Raw genomic sequence first — 18,291 nt, forward strand, 5'->3', positions numbered from 1 at the left:
AAGTCCTCGATCTTTTCTTCCCCCGTTTAATCCACCCCAAGCCCACCTCCTTCAAATTCCCTGCTTTCCTTCCTGAAAGTCCCTGTAATGTCCATCTTCTGTTCCCTGCCCCATCCCTCTCCCTTCCACAGATCTCTCCTTTCCACAGATCTCCTAATGTCTCTGTTGCCCACTGTTTTGTCCTTCCCTCTCTCGCCCCTCTTGTCGTCATGCTCCCCTTGTTGTACGTTGTGCGTTCGCTCTCATACGAGCCTCAACAAGTTATACAAAAATAAAAAAAATTGCTGAATGCGATGAACCCTTTCAGCAGCTACTCGACTCGCGCTCCACAACGAGGTGAAAAGAGGCCTCGACTGACATTTAAGTCTCAGCGAGACCTTCATCTAGGAGTTCAGCGGGCCAACACTTCCCACATTCCCCCGGTCCTCTGAAAGGGGAACAAATTCACATCGGGCACACATGGCCTGAAACTGAGGGTACCTGTGGTTTAAACCACACGAGGCCTCCGTTTTCTAAAACCACCATGGTGCTCGAGCGTGCGCCACCTTTTGTGATCTTGGCTTTTATGTTGTTCACATTTCCTTCGAGCATTGCATCGGGTATAATACAGTTGAAAGACATCATGTCATGTAAAATAACATGCAGATTATTATCACACTGGAGTGAGTACACTCGTGAAAGCATTGAAAGAGTCAACAGTGGAATAACAAGATATCTGTGATCGCCAAGAGTAAGCCCGTGATCTAATGATGGCCATCTTGTATTCGGACCACCATATGGCCACGTCAATACATAGGGATAGAGTGTAAATTAAGAAAATGTGTCCCCAGCTACAACCTAACAGCCATAAAACTTAACATCATGAAAATCAGAGCAAAATTATTCAAGTTGTGATCAAAAAGGTGTTTTGTTAATGAGGTCACAATCCGAAAAAAAGTAGGTCAAGGACATTAATCAAGTATCAGGTGGACAATTTCAGTGCAGGTACACTATTACGATGCACGAACATCTTGGAAGGCCAAGCGGTCTTTAAGATTCCACATTGACAAAAAGCGTGTTACGTGTGTTTTTTTTAGACCACCATTTGACCTTGACCTTTAACCTGGAAGGATATTATGTAAATTAAGCATAAATGTGCTTTACCTACCCGAGGATATCGAGAAAGGGCAATTTCATTCTGATCGGACATACCTTAATCGAGTTATGGTGAAAAATGTTGTAATATTTGGGTCATGACCTTAAAAATTAGGTCAAGGTCTAAACAATCTCAAGCCCGCTCCGACATACAGCTCGGAAATTGGCAAAAGACGAAATGGCGGTTTCGTACTCTTGCGGGTCGAAGGAACTCTGGGGTACCATCTGGGGTCTGGGAACTCTGGGGTACTGGGTTCCGAATTGGGGACACAAAATGAAGGAACAAACCCTCCAACAGCACATAGCCTTTCACTATCCTATGGGCGTTATACGGGGACGCTTAACAACAAGTTCCACAGGAGTTAGGAACAACAAAGCTCATCATTATGACACGTATCATGAAATGTATGAATGAATGAATAAAGAAAGCCGTTGGAATGAAAAACACCAAACAAATGACTAACCGGCGACAAGCGAGCCACGATAAGCCAATCACGGTCAGAGCCACGACAGCAACACCAAGGCCCAGGCCCAGTGCAAGGGCCAGGCCGCCGGGGCCTGTAAAACAATGGTCTTTCACACATTCAATGTCTGCAAAGCAGGTTGTTACAAACTGGCATGTAAGCAAGTGCATAGTGGCATGATGTCACAGTACTCGTACGCATTGTACAGTCACGGGAAATAAATGTACCTCAAAACAGGTAAAATACGTGGAGGTACAACCATGACCCCTGGAGTTCCTGAACCCACAATGACTGTATCATGTTTATGATAAAAGTACCAGGGTCAGAGCACAACAAATACATATATAATTGTAATTGGGTGTCAAGGGTTTCAATGTTTTATTCATTCATTTAGCACTCGTCATTCATTTAGCACTCATCATTCATTTTCAGGAAGAGCAAATTATTCGTGAAACACAAGAAATACAACGATCAACCAACGACTCCAACTCACGCACTACCCACGGACAACAGGTAGAGAAGGCGGAAAGCGTCATGCGTGTTATGTTTCATGTTATACAGTGTACTTTATTTCCCGAAAATGCATCTCGTGTCTTCCTTTTGTGTGACGTGTCAAAAACAGAGTGGAGCGCGTACCTCCACCAGGTGAACAGTTTACGTTTTGTATCCCACTGATAGGTCGGATATGGATCCGGATCTGAATCAAAATCGAATCATTTAGTCCTTGTCACACACCCAACCTGTCCATCAAGTTTCATCCTAATCCGTCCACAACATTTTGAGATATCCTGCTCGCAGACAGACAGATAGGTGTGAAAACATAACGTCCGTCCACCTTCGGTGGTGGAGGTAGCAAACATGTCATACAGACGAATGTTCATATGGAATATCCCTTCGGTTATGACGTCATCACAATCTGTCAGCAATCAGTGGGAGAGGGGACATGGTATAGAGGGAGGGAAGTGGTGAGATTAGACAAACACTACGGACAAAAAAAAAAGGAAGAGACAAAGAAAGAACAGGCTAATCACAGGACAGACGTGGATAGGACAAAAGGGGGGAAAAAGGAAACTGTGAAGGATTTAGAAATTCTAATTGTAGAACAATAATTTTACAGTAAATGGAATTATAGGCACAACATGATTCAGGAAAGGACAAAACAATGGCGACATTGTCTCAGCTTTTCATTTTTATACTATTTTTCATTTGACCAACACGAACTCATCGAAACTTGCTTTTGTTGATCTACAATAACAGAAATGAAATACAAATGAAAGCGTTTCCTTCCTCGTCATTTTTCATTGTTGGGTTCCTGGTGTCACATCCGACCTGCGAAGCACCAGTTTGAGTTTATATAGTCGGGTGGGAATTGAACCCAAGTTACACGGCTCAAAGGTAAGTGTGCTACCTGTGCACCATCCTGTGTGATTACAGAACACAAACGTAAGATGTATTTTGATGATGAATTTTATCAATCGGCGTCTGATCATTGAAAACCACGAGCTTGGTGTTGGTCCCCGACACTCAACACCGCACAGGTTGGATTCCCAAAACAAAACATCTCCACTCTTATCACTCCATAAACCACTCTTTGGAACGAGTGCGGTTCCTTTGTCCTCACTCCAGCTCCTAAAAGTGACCGCTCACCATCGTCTCACATCAACCTCAAACCTCCTAACCATGAGATGCTCATCCCATGTTCACATGTGTCCATTATTACCCTCGCCGAAGGAGTAGGCCATCAGCCATAAGCTGTATCGTGCAGTTTCGTTCCACTCATTGGTGGGGGGGGGGGGGTAGACAAAACCTTGATAGTATATATCCAAATACATATGTAACCAAAAGTTTTCCACTCAAACAGCTGCAGTTGTGTATTTTCATCTTGAAAATCGATGCATTCCCCGCGCGCTCTCATTTGAATTTGACTAATAAAATCGGTATGCGTTGGGAGTTATAGAAAATCGGTAGGCTACCGCGCGAATCAGTAGGGTTGGGAGGTACGCAGTTTGACGAAATTTGCATACGATGTCAGCCGATCTATTGGCTGTCGAGGCGTCACGTGGCCTACACGTGATCCGAGTGGAGAAAATTCAAATAAAAACCAATGTCACCCCCAGGGTGACCAGTATCTTGCCAAAATGTGAACATGAGTGACTTATTTATTCGATTAAAGTAACTCAAAAAATAAGGGTTTCGTCAACCTTGATGCTTGACCTTTTTGTGACCTTGACCTTTATATTTCCGTACGGTTAATGGTATCTCTCCAGGACCAATGTACATGAAATATCAAGAGATTTTGATGAGAACTGAGGAAATAAAATTTTCATGAAAAATCCGTTTTTTCATCATGACGTCATAGCGTCAAACTTTTGACAGATCTGGAAAGCACTTATCAAACGCTTTCATATGAGGTATTACTCTATGGTATCTAAGAATTCAAAATTTGACCTTGGGGTCAAAAACTTTCGACCTCCAGCGCTAACCATGAAGGTCAAGGCCAATCGCCACCAAAAATTAATCAGCTGAGCGCCAGACCATGATCTATATTCCCATGAAGTTTGAAGACGATCCGATCAAAATTACTCAAAAAATAAGGGTTTTGTCGACTCCCGTGATTTGCGACAAAGTGACTTTGACCTTGACCTTCAAAATTTTATGCGCTGAAAGGGACCTCTATAGACCTCTGATATGCAAAGTTACAAAAATTTCCAATGATAACTGTGCTCTGCAGAGTGATTTATACATGATTACAGACAATATATATATATATATATATATATATATATATATATATATATATATATATATATATATATATATATATATATATATATTGTTGCGGTCTTCGCGCCCGCCGGCGTGCGACGGCCACGTAACTCGAATCGCGGCACGTCGCCCACCGGACGGACAATCCAGTCGTGACCCTCTCGGACTAACGCCGGGAACCAGTCACGGGTGGACCTTTCGGTCTCACCGCGATCGAGCCAATCAGCCCCCGCGTGGGATAGGGTTGCTCGCCAAATTCGACCTACCTAAGTACCCACGCGGAGGGTAGACCGGGCGATCGCACCTCGCCGCAGGTCGACTTCGGACACGGGCCACTTAAGCGACCCGTTCCGTACTATCAGAATAACCGAGCGGTGTTATCGTCGACCTCGACGGTTCGATTAATTATCGGGCGTATTCAGCCCACTACCAACCCTTTACGTGAAGCAAGATGGGGATTCAATGGAGGAAAAGACGAAGCGAAGCGGGAGAACAGTTCAACAATAAAGCACATTTATTCGCGACGAACGGAAAGCACACAAATACAATTCCACCAAATGCACACAAACAAAAGAAAACACAATTCCATTTACACAAAAAGCAAACATAAAAGTGAAAACACAGTGCAGAGCTAATACCGACTACCGAGCACACGGCAACACTTATACAATTCTACTTCACAGACGGCGCCGACAACACATACCCAAAACCAAGGAAAAGAAATACCCTCAAGAATGAGGTAGGCCTGAGGCCGAGACCGGGTCGGGCCTACCCGTCTTGTGATGAGACGCGGAGCGGCGATGGCCCCGCAACCCGCGGGCCTCGTGGACAGTGCCTGGCAGGGGGTGGGAACGGGGCCCCCTTGGTCGCACTATCTCAGCGCGGGGGGAAACAGGAGGGGGTTGCTGATGCTCGGGGTATAGAGGATCTTTATTATATGCGACGAGCGTCTCCACCTCGGCCAGGTCGCGCTGTCGGCCTCCCTCGGGTGCAGCTTCCTGCACGACGCGAGCACCCCCTCGTCTGGTGTCGCCGCCTTTCCACAGCTCCGTCCCCTCCGTTCCGACTCCAACGCACACGACGAGCAGCTCCACCGCCCGCGAAGTCTTGACCCTCTGCTTCCGACTCTCCTCTTCTTGACTCTCCGACCCGTTCTTGTTTGCGACTCTCTCTGACTCTTCGTTCCCCTTTTGCTGACTCCGACTCTCCTCTTCTTGACTCTCCGACCGACTCTGACTGACGAACACGGTCCTTTTATCCCCCCGTAACTTCGCCTTTGACCCCCTCCCTTTGACCTTTCACCTCGCTCCCCATTGGCCCGAGAAAAAGTGGGCGTGAAGGCTTTTTGATCCACAAATTTGCATATATCGATCGCCCTGGGGCGGGGCCACCCGCCCCTCGCTCACCGATTGGACGGCAAAAAGTGGGCGTGTGTCGTTTTTGATCCGTTTTTGAAGCAGAAAATCCGTGATTTTGTACACGCTGTTCAACGTGCACCCTACACGAGTCCAGCATCGGTGCCCATGAGTGGCGCGAGATGACGGTGATGCGATGGTGGCGAGTTGTGACGGTAAAGGTCGTGGCGGTTGTGGTGAAGCGGCGTTGTGGTTGGTGGTTGTTGTTGTGGTTGTGATCATGGCGGTTGGTCCAAAATAAAGATAGTAAAAGAAAAACGGCTATCCTGAAGAGTCGCAGCTCGCATAAATGACATGTATTCCCACTAGACAACGGGTTTGGGCCTAACTACACATGCACTTACCGAGATACCTCACCTAAGGGACCTGAATGGTGGTTTGCGAATCTGGTAACCACAACAATATATATATATATATATATATATATATATATATATATATATATATATATATATATATATATATATATGTGAAGGTCAAGGCCAATCGCCACCAAAAATTAATCAGCTGAGCGCCAGACCATGAACTATATTCCCATGAAGTTTGAAGACGATCCGATCAAAATTACTCAAAAAATTAGGGTTTCGTCGACTCCCCTGATTTGCGACAAAGTGACCTTGACCTTGAAAATTTTATGCGCTGAAAAGGACCTCTATAGGCCTCTGATATGCAAAGTTACAAAAACTTCCAATGATAATTGTGCTCTGCAGAGTGATCGATACGTGATTACAGACAAAAAAAAAAAAATAAACCAATGTCACCCGCAGGGTGACCCGTATCTTGCCAAAAGGTCACCACGTGTGACTTCTTTAAGGTCACACTGAGGTGAACAGAGCTGCTATCCACCAGGAGCGACTCCTTGAGGAATATCTGCCTTCGAGAGATTCCGATGAGAATCGTTCTACAGAGTAACCATGAAAAATATGCTTTTGCCTCATAACGTCACCAAATGACGTCATAATGTCTCAAGCTTGACATATCTAGAAAGCACTCATCGAGGTGTTCAATTTGAGGTACTACACGATATGGTTCCTAAAACTTGAAAATTTGACCTTGGGGTCAAATATGTTTGACCTGAGGCGCTAACCATGAAGGTCAAGGCCAATCGCTACCAAAAACTAATCAGCTGAGCACCAGACCATGAACTATATTCCCATGAAGTTTGAAGGCGATCCGATCAAAATTACTCAAAAAATAAGGGTTTCGTCGACTCCCCTGATTTGCGACAAAGTGACCTTGACCTTTGACCTTGACCTTCAAAATTTTATGCGCTGAAAGGGACCTCTATAGGCCTCTGATATACGAAGTTACAAAAATTTCCAATGATAACTGTGCTCTGCAGAGTGATTTATACGTGATTACAGACCAAAAAATAAAAAAACATATGAAGGTCAAGGCCAATCGCCACCAAAAATTAATCGGCTGAGCGCCAGACCATGATCTATATTCCCATGAAGTTTGAAGACGATTTGATCAAAATTACTCAAAAAATAAGGGTTTCGTCGACTCCCCTGATTTATGCCAAAGTGACCTTGACCTTTGACCTTGACCTTCAAAATTTTGTGCGCTGAAAGGGACCTCTATAGGCCTCTGATATGCAAAGTTACAAAAATTTCCAATGATAACTGTGCTCTGCAGAATTTTTTATACGTGATTACAGACAAACAAAAAAATTTAAAAAAATAAAAATAAAATAAAAAAACATACAAGCTGACTAACATATCTTGCAAAAATCTTGACTTCGTTTTGGCAAGATAATGAGAGAGCGCAGGGAATGCATCGATTTTCAAGATGAAAATACACAATAACTGCAGCTATTTGGGTGGAAAACTTTTGCATGTGTATGTATTTGGATATATACTGTTGCGGATTCGCGCCCGCCGGCGTGCTGACGGCCACGTAACTCGAATCGCGGCACGTCGCCCACCGGACGGACAATCCAGTCGTGACCCTCTCGGACTAACGCCGGGAACCAGTCACGGGTGGACCTTTCGGTCTCACCGCGATCGAGCCAATCAGCCCCCGCGTGGGATAGGGTTGCTCACCGAATTCGACCTACCTAAGTACCCACGCGGAGGGTAGACCGGGCGATCGCACCTCGCCGCAGGTCGACTTCGGACACGGGCCACTTAAGCGACCCGTTCCGTACTATCAGAATAACCGAGCGGTGTTATCGTCGACCTCGACGGTTCGATTAATTATCGGGCGTATTCAGCCCACTACCAACCCTTTACGTGAAGCAAGATGGGGATTCAATGGGAGAAATGACGAAGCGAAGCGGGAAACAGTTCAACAATAAAGCACATTTATTCGCGACGAACGGAAAGCACACAAATACAATTCCACCAAAAGCACACAGAAAAAACACAATTCCATTTACACAAAAAGCAAATATAAAAGCGAAAACACAATGCAGAGCTAATACCGACTACCGAGCACACGGCAACACTTATACAATTCTACTTCACAGACGGCGCCGACAACACATACCCAAAACCAAGGAAAAGAAATACCCTCAAGGATGAGGCGGGCCTGAGGCCGAGACCGGGTCGCGCCTACCCGTCTGGTGATGAGACGCGGAGCGGCGATGGCGCCCCAACTCCGCGGACAGTGTCTGGCAGGGGGTGGGAAAGGGGCCCCCTTGGTCGCACTATCTCAGCGCGGGGGGAAACAGGAGGGGGTTGCTGATGCTCGGGGTATAGAGGATCTTTATTATGTGCGACGAGCGTCTCCACCTCGGCCAGGTCGCGCTGTCGGCCTCCCTCGGGTGCAGCTTCCTGCACGACGCGAGCACCCCCTCGTCTGGTGTCGCCGCCTTTCCACAGCTCCGTCCTCTCCGTTCCGCACACGACGAGCAGCTCCACCGCCCGCGAAGTCTTGACCCTCTGCTTCCGACTCTCCTACTCTCCGCCTCTCCGCCTCGGGACTCTCCGACTCTCCGACTCTGGACTCTTCTTTGGACTCTTCTTTGGACTCTCCCCTTCTCGACTCTCCGACCGACTCTCCTGACTGACGAACACGGTCCTTTTATCCCCTCGTAGCTTCGCCTTTGACCCCCTCCCTTTGACCTTTCACCTCGCTCCCCATTGGCCTGAGAAAAAGTGGGCGTGAAGGCTTTTTGATCCACAAATTTGCATATATCGATCGTCCTGGAGGCGGGGCCAAATCGTCCCTCGCTCACCGATTGGACGGCAAAAAGTGGGCGTGTGTCGTTTTTGATCCGTTTTTGAAGCACAAAATCCGTGATTTTGTACACGCTGTTCGACGCGCGCCCTGCACGAGTCCAACACCGGTACCCACAGGCGGCGCAAGAACGGTGGCGATGCGACGGCTGCGAGGTGTGACGTGAAGGTCGTGGCGGTTGTGGTGAAGCGGCGTTGTGGTTGGTGGTTGATGTTGTGGTTGTGGTGGTAATCATGGCGGTTGGTCCAAAATAAAGATAGTAAAAGAAAAACGGCTATCCTGAAGAGTCGCAGCACGCATAAATGACATGTATTCCCACTAGACAACGGGTTTGGGCCTAACTACACATATACTTGCCGAGATACCTCACCTAAGGGACCTGAATGGTGGTTTGTGAATTTGGTAACCACAACAATACTATCATATTATCAAGGTTTTGTCTACCCCCCCCCCCCCCCCCCAATGAGTGGAACGAAACTTGATTTTCAGGCACTTCCTGAGCCATGGCTGATGTCCTCTAGAGAGGGTATTGCGTTTGGGTCCGTTTGTGTGCTTGTTACTTGCAAAATCGAAGATTTTTCAAGTATATTGGTCAGTCGATTTTGTTATTCTGTCTGTATTACTTGGCCAAAAAAATTTTGGCCAAGTATATTTGTCTGTCTGTCCGTCTGTTTGTCACACGATTTTTGGCCACAGTTTTCAAGCAATCGTTCTGAAAATTGTTGTGTATGTAGTTGACCAGCCAAGGACAGCAACGCTTGATTTTGGTGAAGATCCGAATCCGGATCTGGATATGAGAATTATTTAATTATTTAAAAGTGACTCTTCATCATTGAAAGAGAGAGCCAAAACGATATAGTACTGAATAGCATGATATTTAAAAAAAATGTATCGAGCCCGATATGTTCTGGTGGATCAGGCATTACGAGGCGGAGGTATGCGCTCTACCGAGTTCCCTTCTCGTTAATTATGTGACACACCGGTACAAAATACACCACACAAAAGAAGTCCTGGCAAGGGTGTGCAATCTCTGATTGCTCTTTTTCTTGTTCATATTTCACTCACTCTCCCTCGCTCACCTCTCCCTGGGACGTCGCTTTCCATGAAGAACTTGAACGAGGAGGGTGGAGATTGACCGACCTGCGAAACCGCACGCACTTCACCCCTGAAATGCTTGCCCGGAGTCAGGTTTTTCGGAAGGACGAGGTAACCTTTGGGTCCGACATGAGATTCCAGCCACGGGGAGTCCTTTCCTTCCTAAAACAGCATTCATGTACAGAATTGGTGAGTCGTTCCTTTGGATGCACTCGATACATAATATAAATCCTCCATTTTAAAAAAATTCCTTTTCTTTCTGACATATAATTGAAGGCTCATGGAGGGGTTTGACCCAAATCACACCAGGACATTAATTTTCATGCAATGTCTTCTTCGTTCGTACGCAGCACAAGGCTGTGGATAGCATTATTGGCTGGGGGTATGGTTGTGCCGCCGATGCAGTGCCCTGTACTAGTTATGGCAGAAATTAGGGATTTGTTCAGGGTTCCGGCGATAGCTCGCCCAACTCCTCGCGAAGGACACCGTGGGATCTTTAACGTCCAGCAATGAATGCTGGCAGATGGGACACCAGTTTAACGTCCATCCGAGGGACGGCGTGCACACACATTGATGAATCACCCTGCCTGTGAAACACCGGGGTGACAGTCTATAGCTGGGTCAGGATTCAAGCCCAGGCTGGACAGCTCAGAGGTGAGTGTGCGTACCTCCTAGGCTAGTGTGCATACCTGGCCTTCATTGCAAGCCACTGGCAGCCCGTGGTGGCCTAAATTGTGGCCCCTGATGTGCGGTCCCCCGACAATACACAAATGTGAAAACACCCCATCATAATCTGACATAAGTGCTGTCAAATCGACCCATTGGTTTCAAAGGAGTGATGTAACGAGATATATAAAAGTAACACAACTACATCAGTAGGTGGCATTGTGTACAAACAAATATGCTTGCAGCTCACTTAACCACAACGAAGGAGAGTTAACCGCCACAACGATAAGAGCACGTGGGGACATATTGGGTCACTGAATTGGTTCACCAATCAAAAGCTAGAAGCCGATTGTTTTTTTTGTTTGTTTTTTTAGATCAAAAGGTCAAAGGTCAAGGTGGCATAAAAGTCAATTTTCATCCGATTGAACTGAAATTTGAACAGGGCTCGCAAATTGGGTCGCTGAATTGGTTCACCAATAAAATGCTCGAAACCGATTGCTTTCAGGTCAAAAGGTCAAGGTCACAAAATCATCAATTTCCATCTGATTGACGAGAAATTTGAGCAAGGTTTGCATATCGGGTCACTGAATCCTATTGCTTTTTCGGTCAAAAGGTCAAGGTCACCCAAAATCGTCAATATATTTTTTAGCTGTTTTCATCATCTTCATCGGAAAAAGAAGTCCGAATACAAAACGGACATGGACGGGCTTTGTATTTTCAGATGCTTTCTGGTTGTTATTGTAATATTAATTATCTGTATTATTTTTAGATCCTCGTGGAGGATCTCGAAGTCTTACTCACGTTGTTGTTCTTATGGACTTTTTGTTTCACAGCCTACAGTTTTCATCGAAACTTCCTGAAGCTTGGCATATATACGTAAAAATACCCTGCGCAGACAGCAACCATCTCCGATTTTGAAAATTCCTCCGAGAAAAAAAAGTTATGACGTCAAAATATCTCCGCTAATGGAAATCGCCTAAAACATTATCTCAAACTAGGCAAGCTTTTTGAATTCTGTTTGCGGGAATCGAACAGGGCATTAGCAGAGATGAATTACCGCACATATGATACATCACTATGACGTCATATCAATTTTTATGACGTCATTCCTATTTTTTGACATTTTTTGTTTCACAACCCAGAGTTTTCATCGGATCTTCGTGAAACTTGCCATGTATATGCAGAAAGCCCACGCGCAGGCAGTAGCCATCTCCGATTTTGGAAATTCTTCCTAGAAAAAAAGTTAATGTCATAATATCGCCGCTAATGGAAATCGCCGATTCCATTATCTCCGAAACTAGGCAAGCTGTTTGAATTTTATTTGCGGGAATCAAGCCGGGCATTAGCACAGATAATTTATCGCAACCCTGATACATCACAATGACGTCATATTCGTTTTTATGACGTCATCATTAAGAGGACGAGGATCTTAGCTCATTCGAGCTTGTTGCTTAAAACACGTACCTTAAGTCAGTGGCTTCATGTTACATTTTTGGTTCCCAATAATTAAGCCTTATATTGTTTTATTGTGCATGCAGACTTCCATTTAGTTAACAAAGCTGTTATATAACATAATTACGTTATGAATTGCATTGTTTTGTCTTGCAGGCGGTGTAGCGGCTCTCGCACTAATGTCTTCTCGACTAAAGTAGCCCCCCTCGAAAAAAAATACTGAAGATCACTGTATAGGCAATCATATAAACATTCATATAGACAACAGACAAACTATAAGGGATTTGAACCCGGATTCCGCACATCATGAGCCATCAATTTTAGATGGACACGTCAAACAGGCCGATCCAATTGTTTCCGCGTCGTTTTATTTTCAATCATACAAAGTAATTAATTGCCCATTGTTTCATGATGTTCTTTAGCCTGTGCATCAATGACGTACAAACTCCTCCTTGAGCTACAAAACGTTGCAAACAAACATTCCTCGTGTGACCGTAAATTCCATTATAATCCCACAAACTGTAGTTCATGATGTCACGATAAACATGGTACATGTCAGATGAAGTGCCCACACCTTAAGGAAGGAACAATTCGTTCATTATTCTATCATAAATCATTCAGGTTAAGGGTGCTTTTACATTTTAACAGCTTAATGGACAAACAGACAGGACGATATCTCCTGCTAAACCAATTATTATTTCCAAATCAAGTGGAAAGTCTCAACTCTATATATTCTAATCATCTTAAAACGAAGTGAACAATTTCATCAGAAAAAACTTGGTATATATATATATATATATATATATATTAATATTTATACAAGATTTACAAAATGGTCACGTTTTTTGGGGGGGGGGGTTTCCCCCATTAATTCAGTCCAACAGATGACTTGTCTCATCCGAAATATAGATCGTGCTCGAAAACGCAAAGCAAGAGTTTGAATGATCCTTCCCATGTACTTTTTCTCAAGACTGAGGGGTAAGGTGTGTTTTTTTTGTTTGTTTGACTGTTGTTGTTTTTTTTGTATACACTGTCAAGGCTCGAATGAGAGCCAACACACAAAATGTACAACAAGGGCAGCAGGAGATAAGAGTACCGGGAGAGGGAAGGACAAAACAGTGTGGAACAGAGACATTAGATCTGTGGAAAGGAGAGGGATGGGGTGGGGTTTTACTCAGGTGGGGGTTGGGTTTTTTACCATGTTCACTCAGAGCAAACAAGATGGTACTACAGGGATTTTCAGTAAGGAAAGCAGGGAATTTAAAATTGGTGGGTTTAGGGTGGGTTAAAGGGGGTAGAAAAGATCGTGGTTTTGGATGGGGGAAGATAAGAGGTGGTGGTGAACGGCTGTTTTGAAGGCCTAGAGGAAAGAGTGGGATTGAAGAGAGTGGGAATTTGTTCCAAAGGTGGGGGAAAAAGAGGGATGAAAGAGTGAAGATGAGCAGTGATTCGTGATTTTGGTATTCTTACCAAAAGGGGGTTGCTGGCAGATCTTGAGAGCGCCCTGCGGAAACATGGTGTGGACAAATCGCCGACAGAGCAAGGGGGGGGCGAGGCCGGAGAGGACACGGTAGAAGAGAGAAAGACCACCGACCTGCCTGCGGTGAGAGAGTGAGAGGTCCAAAGACTCAGCCTCATCACGGGCGATGCCAATGATCCGAAATGCCTTGGTTTCCACAGTGTGAAGCTGAGAAAGGTGGGAGGTCGGAGCACCAGCCCAGAGGGGAGAGCAGTACTCCATCAGGCTGCGGGCGGAAACTTTGTATGTGGTCAGGAGCTCAGGTGTGCCAAGGAAGGACTTTGCACAATGGAGGATTCCCAGTCAGCGACTGGCTTTGGAGGCCATGTTGGAAATGTGGCTTTCCCAGGAAAGATCGGGGCAGATAGTGTCCCTGGAAAGAATAGGAAAGACCAGAAACTTGAATGAAAGGACTTCTTCAAGAGGATTGTTGAAAAAGAAGATGGGGGGGGGGGGTCCAGACGGTCCTTTCGGAGAGACATAGTGAGAGTGTGAGATTTGTCCCGATTGAAAGACATGTTCCACGTGTTGGACCAGTTTGTGATTTTATTCAGATCTGCAGAGAGCGAAGAAGCTGCTGCTTGCCGGTCTGAGGGATGACAGATGGTACGGAAGAGGGTGGGATCATCAGCAAAGAGATAAAGAGGATATTCCAGAGAGTCGGAGAGATCCTTGATGAAAACGAGAAAAAAGAACAGGGCCCAGAACGCTACCTTGAGGAACTCCAGCCTGGACAGGAAGAGGGGATGTAAAGAACTCCATTTAGGGTCACACGTTGACTGCGACAGGAGAGGAAGTCTGCGAGCCATGAGTGGAGATGGTGTTGGATACCATAGGAAGAGAGTTTGTTAAGCAGGGCAGGGTGCCAGACCATGTCAAAAGCATGTGATATGTTTAGGGATATGGGTCTGATTTCATGTCCATCATTGAGGACCTCCATCCATTGTTGGAAGAGCAGAAACAGCATATCCAGGATAGAGTGACCTGGTCTGAATCTAAATTGATGATTGGAAATCAGGCCATTGGAGAAGAGGAAGGATTTAATGTCTGAAGCGATGATGGATTCCATAACCTTGCTGATGATTGGGAGAAGGCTGATTGGTCTGTAGTTGCAGAGATCTGTTTTTGCACCTTTTATATGCAGGGCAGTAATTGCTGATTTCCAAGCAGATGGCAGATGACCTTGAGCAAATGAGAGGGTGAATAGAACAGAGAGAGGGTGAGCAAGAGCAGAAGAGCAGGTTTTTAGGACACGTGGGCTGATGCCGTCTGGACCGGTTGCAGAATCTGAGTCGAGGTTTGACAGTGTGGGGGAAAAATTTATATTAATGTATTCTAAATTGTAACAAATGGAGTTTTAGAAATGTAACTTTTATGCTACAAGTTGAATTGGCTGTCATTTCTGGCCAAAAGACTTTTGCCCTAAATGATAAGGAATGTGTTGTTCTGGAGCAGAGTGACCGAGCTGATAACAACGAACCTTTACCTCGAAATGTACGAAGTGGCTTCTCCTCTAAAGGACACGTCTGCAGTCTGGGTTGAATAGCCCCCACCACTCTCTCATGAAAGTATGAAATGCTTTGAAATGTAAAATTGTTTCAGTGCAAGTACATGAGGAAGTATAGTATCTCAGTGGCTCGTACTCCTTGGAACTGACCAAGTACCAAGTTAGATTAAAACTCTCTGATGTAATGTGGAGGTGAATTGAATCGGGTTGGTCTGACTGTTAACTAAAGTAAGAATAAATGAAATAGAACCAAATAATATTGCAAACAAATGGGGATTCTTAAGTTCATTGTACAAGGGTGAGAAGTGTATGGTGTATAATTAGGAAATAAATTGTTTCACAAAGAAGGACTTGTGTGGACATCAGTTTTATCAGTGTCGATAGGGTTTTATGCAGGATTTTATAACCAAATCGGACAAACGTTAAACTCTGCCTGAAGTCAAATAGGATTCCACAATCGGCCAGTTAGAATCCTTCAGGAGGACAACGATGACAACAAGGTGGGTTAAAAAAATCCACATCAACAGCAAGCTCTCCACTTTGTCAGGAGGAAAGGACACATAGTCCAGGGACAGTTTGGTGCAACTGGGTAAGGTGGGTGGAGAAAGCGATGGGTTTCGGACACAAGATTTCAATGCAAACACCGAGTTTAGGTATTCAGCCTTTTCATGTGCGGTATCAGCAGTGCGGCTTTTTGAGGTAAGGGAGGGGATGGAGGGGGAACATACACCAGAAACAGATTTGATTAGATGCCACCAGGATTTTGAGGAGGGAGAGAGGTTTGAGAGTTCAGACTTGAGATTAGAAAGATGTTGTTTTCTGGCTCTCCTGAGGGTAGACACACACTTGTTCCGAGCTTTATGGAAGGAACTGAGATTACCCTCAGTTGGGTTTGCTTTCCATGAGGCAAAGGCAAGTTCTTTCAGGACAACTGCTTCACCACAAGCTTCAGTGAACCAAGGGCGGGAGGAAGGGTAGGACAACTGAACACGAGAGGGGATAAATCTGTGCATGAGGGAGAGCAAGTTTCTTTGAAATAATTCCCAGGATGAGTTGATGTTGGAGAAAGTAGCGATGGGAGACCAGTCTATAAGTTTGATGGCTGCTTGGAGACCCTGCCAGTCGGCTTGAGTGAAATGCCAGACTCAATGGCGGTGAGGTGGTTCTCTGATAATAGCCAGAGAGATGTCCACTTTGACAAGGACGTGGTCAGAAGAACTGATTGAAGCGGAGGAAGAGCAGCAGATATTGTCAGGGAAATTTGTCGAAATCAGATCCAGAAGAGATGGAGTACCATTGGGTGAGATCCGGGTCGGGAAGTTGACTGATTGAGTCAGTCCTAATGAGTCGCAGAAAGCTTTTGCTGAGGTGCCATGGCAGGTGAGAGAGGTACCCACACCTAGCTAACTGGCGTGATGACAATTGAAGTCACCACATATGAGGAAGAGAGAGTTTGGATAAGAAGATAGAAGATGGTCCATGTTTTCAGATCGTGAGGTGTACATGGAGTCATCTCTGTTTGGTGGACGGTACAGTACACATATAAACATGAGGTTGGATTGGAGGGGAAGCCGTTGCCAGAGGTATTCCTGGGGGTGTGGGGGAGTAAGGGCAGTGCATGGTGAGTGAGGAATAGAGTGATGAAGAGAGCAAGTCTGCCACCAGGACAAGGCTCAGGTCTGTCATACCGGAGGAGGGAGTAACCAGGGAGAGATACTTGGGAGTCGGAGACGTCTTGAGGGAGGAAAGTTTCTGTTCGGCAGATTATGTCTGGTTTGTCAGTGGCAACCTGTATGGAAAGATGTGTCAGGTTTGAGTGAAGGCCTCGAATGTTTGAGGTCCACACTTTGGGTGCAGGCGAGGGTAGGACGAGGGAGGAGTGGGGGGGGGGGAGGTAAGGAGAGTTATTGAATGAGTGTGGGGGGTTGCAGAAGAGCTAGGGGAGAGGTCTGGATGAGGAGGAGAAAAGGCTCTGTGGTGCTGGGTTGTGTAATAAGAGAGTAATAAGTGGGGAGTAATAAGAGAGGGAATATAGGGCAGTTGAAGATTGGAGGAGGTGGAGTGATGAGGTGGAAGAGAGGGCAGGGGAAGGAGGCAGCTTTGTGGATGTGAGGGGGAGCAACTTGGAGAAGGGTAGTGAGGGGGGAGAAGGGAGGGTTGAGAGCGGAGAGTTGAGTGATACACCTGTTCTATGAACTATAAAATTACATCAGCAATTCATTCAGAGGAACCACCGACGAAGTCATATCATTAATTCATTTTTATGAACCACTGATAAAATATGAGATGTTTTACAAAGAATTTCAACACAGGAGGAGGTCATTAGGCCCATCAACCCCAGTACTATTATTACTAACCTATGGTTGTTTGTCTGTGCTCTATCCTTTTGAAATATTGAGCAGCACGAGGTACCTTTAAGTCTCAGCCGGGGTTCGAACCACCAAACCTCCACACTCAGAGCGGATGTTTAAAGCACCACACCGCTGAATATGGTTAATTATCGGTTTGATACCCCTGAACTACCCATTAAATCCTCTCAATTATTCATTCACATATCATTGCATCTTGGAAAACCTACTTTTAGCACATCATTCATGTAGTGTCATTCATAAAACTCTTGCTCTTTCCCAAACTTTGAAAATCATCATTCTCTGAACGGGTTATTGCTTCGATTGTACAAAAGAACAAAGCATTCCATTGTTCGAGCCATTCTCACAGACCCACCTGCCTGTATTTGACGGAGAAGTTATATTTCGGAGCTCCACCATCATCCTGCAACATAAATGGAAATCAACAGCAGCTCACAATGATGGAGACGAGTGACGAGGCTGGAAATGTGATCGTTTACCATAATGTTGCGGGCAGGTGAGTGGGTTAAAAAAAATAGAAGATTTTGTGTGTTTCAGTTTTAATTTCTGTTTTATTTGGGTGGAAGGAAGTAGTGATGTGTAGAGATTGATAATGCTGCATCAAATAACAGCTTTTATTTATTTATTTATTTATTTTGGATACATCAACATGTGTGGAAGAGCTAGAACACTGAACGGATCAGGACGCAGCAGAACAAAAGGAACAGTGGAGAGGTTGGGG

At 45.2% G+C, this 18,291-nt stretch overlaps 1 protein-coding gene across 2 annotated transcripts in view; it reads right to left on the reverse strand.

Annotated features, from left to right (window-relative positions):
- Nucleotides 1–18,291, reverse strand: part of LOC147016368 (neural cell adhesion molecule 2-like) — a 79,531-nt gene that overhangs the window by 7,592 nt on the left and 53,648 nt on the right. The window contains exons 15-17 of one of the 2 annotated variants that reach the window (XM_085844989.1): nucleotides 17,926–17,973; nucleotides 10,042–10,219; nucleotides 1,599–1,692 (exon numbers count right to left, since the gene is read on the reverse strand). In XM_085844989.1, coding sequence (XP_085701115.1) covers nucleotides 1,599–1,692; nucleotides 10,042–10,219; nucleotides 17,926–17,973 — 320 coding nt within the window. Of the gene's footprint in view, nucleotides 1–1,598; nucleotides 1,708–10,041; nucleotides 10,220–17,925; nucleotides 17,974–18,291 lie in introns of both variants that reach the window. The other variant, XM_085844988.1, reaches the window with a different exon arrangement.

Source organism: Eptatretus burgeri, chromosome 11, assembly GCF_056783735.1.
Source record: "Eptatretus burgeri isolate ZD-2024b chromosome 11, Ebu_testis_v1, whole genome shotgun sequence".
In the NCBI taxonomy this organism is placed as follows: Eukaryota; Metazoa; Chordata; class Myxini; order Myxiniformes; family Myxinidae; genus Eptatretus; species Eptatretus burgeri.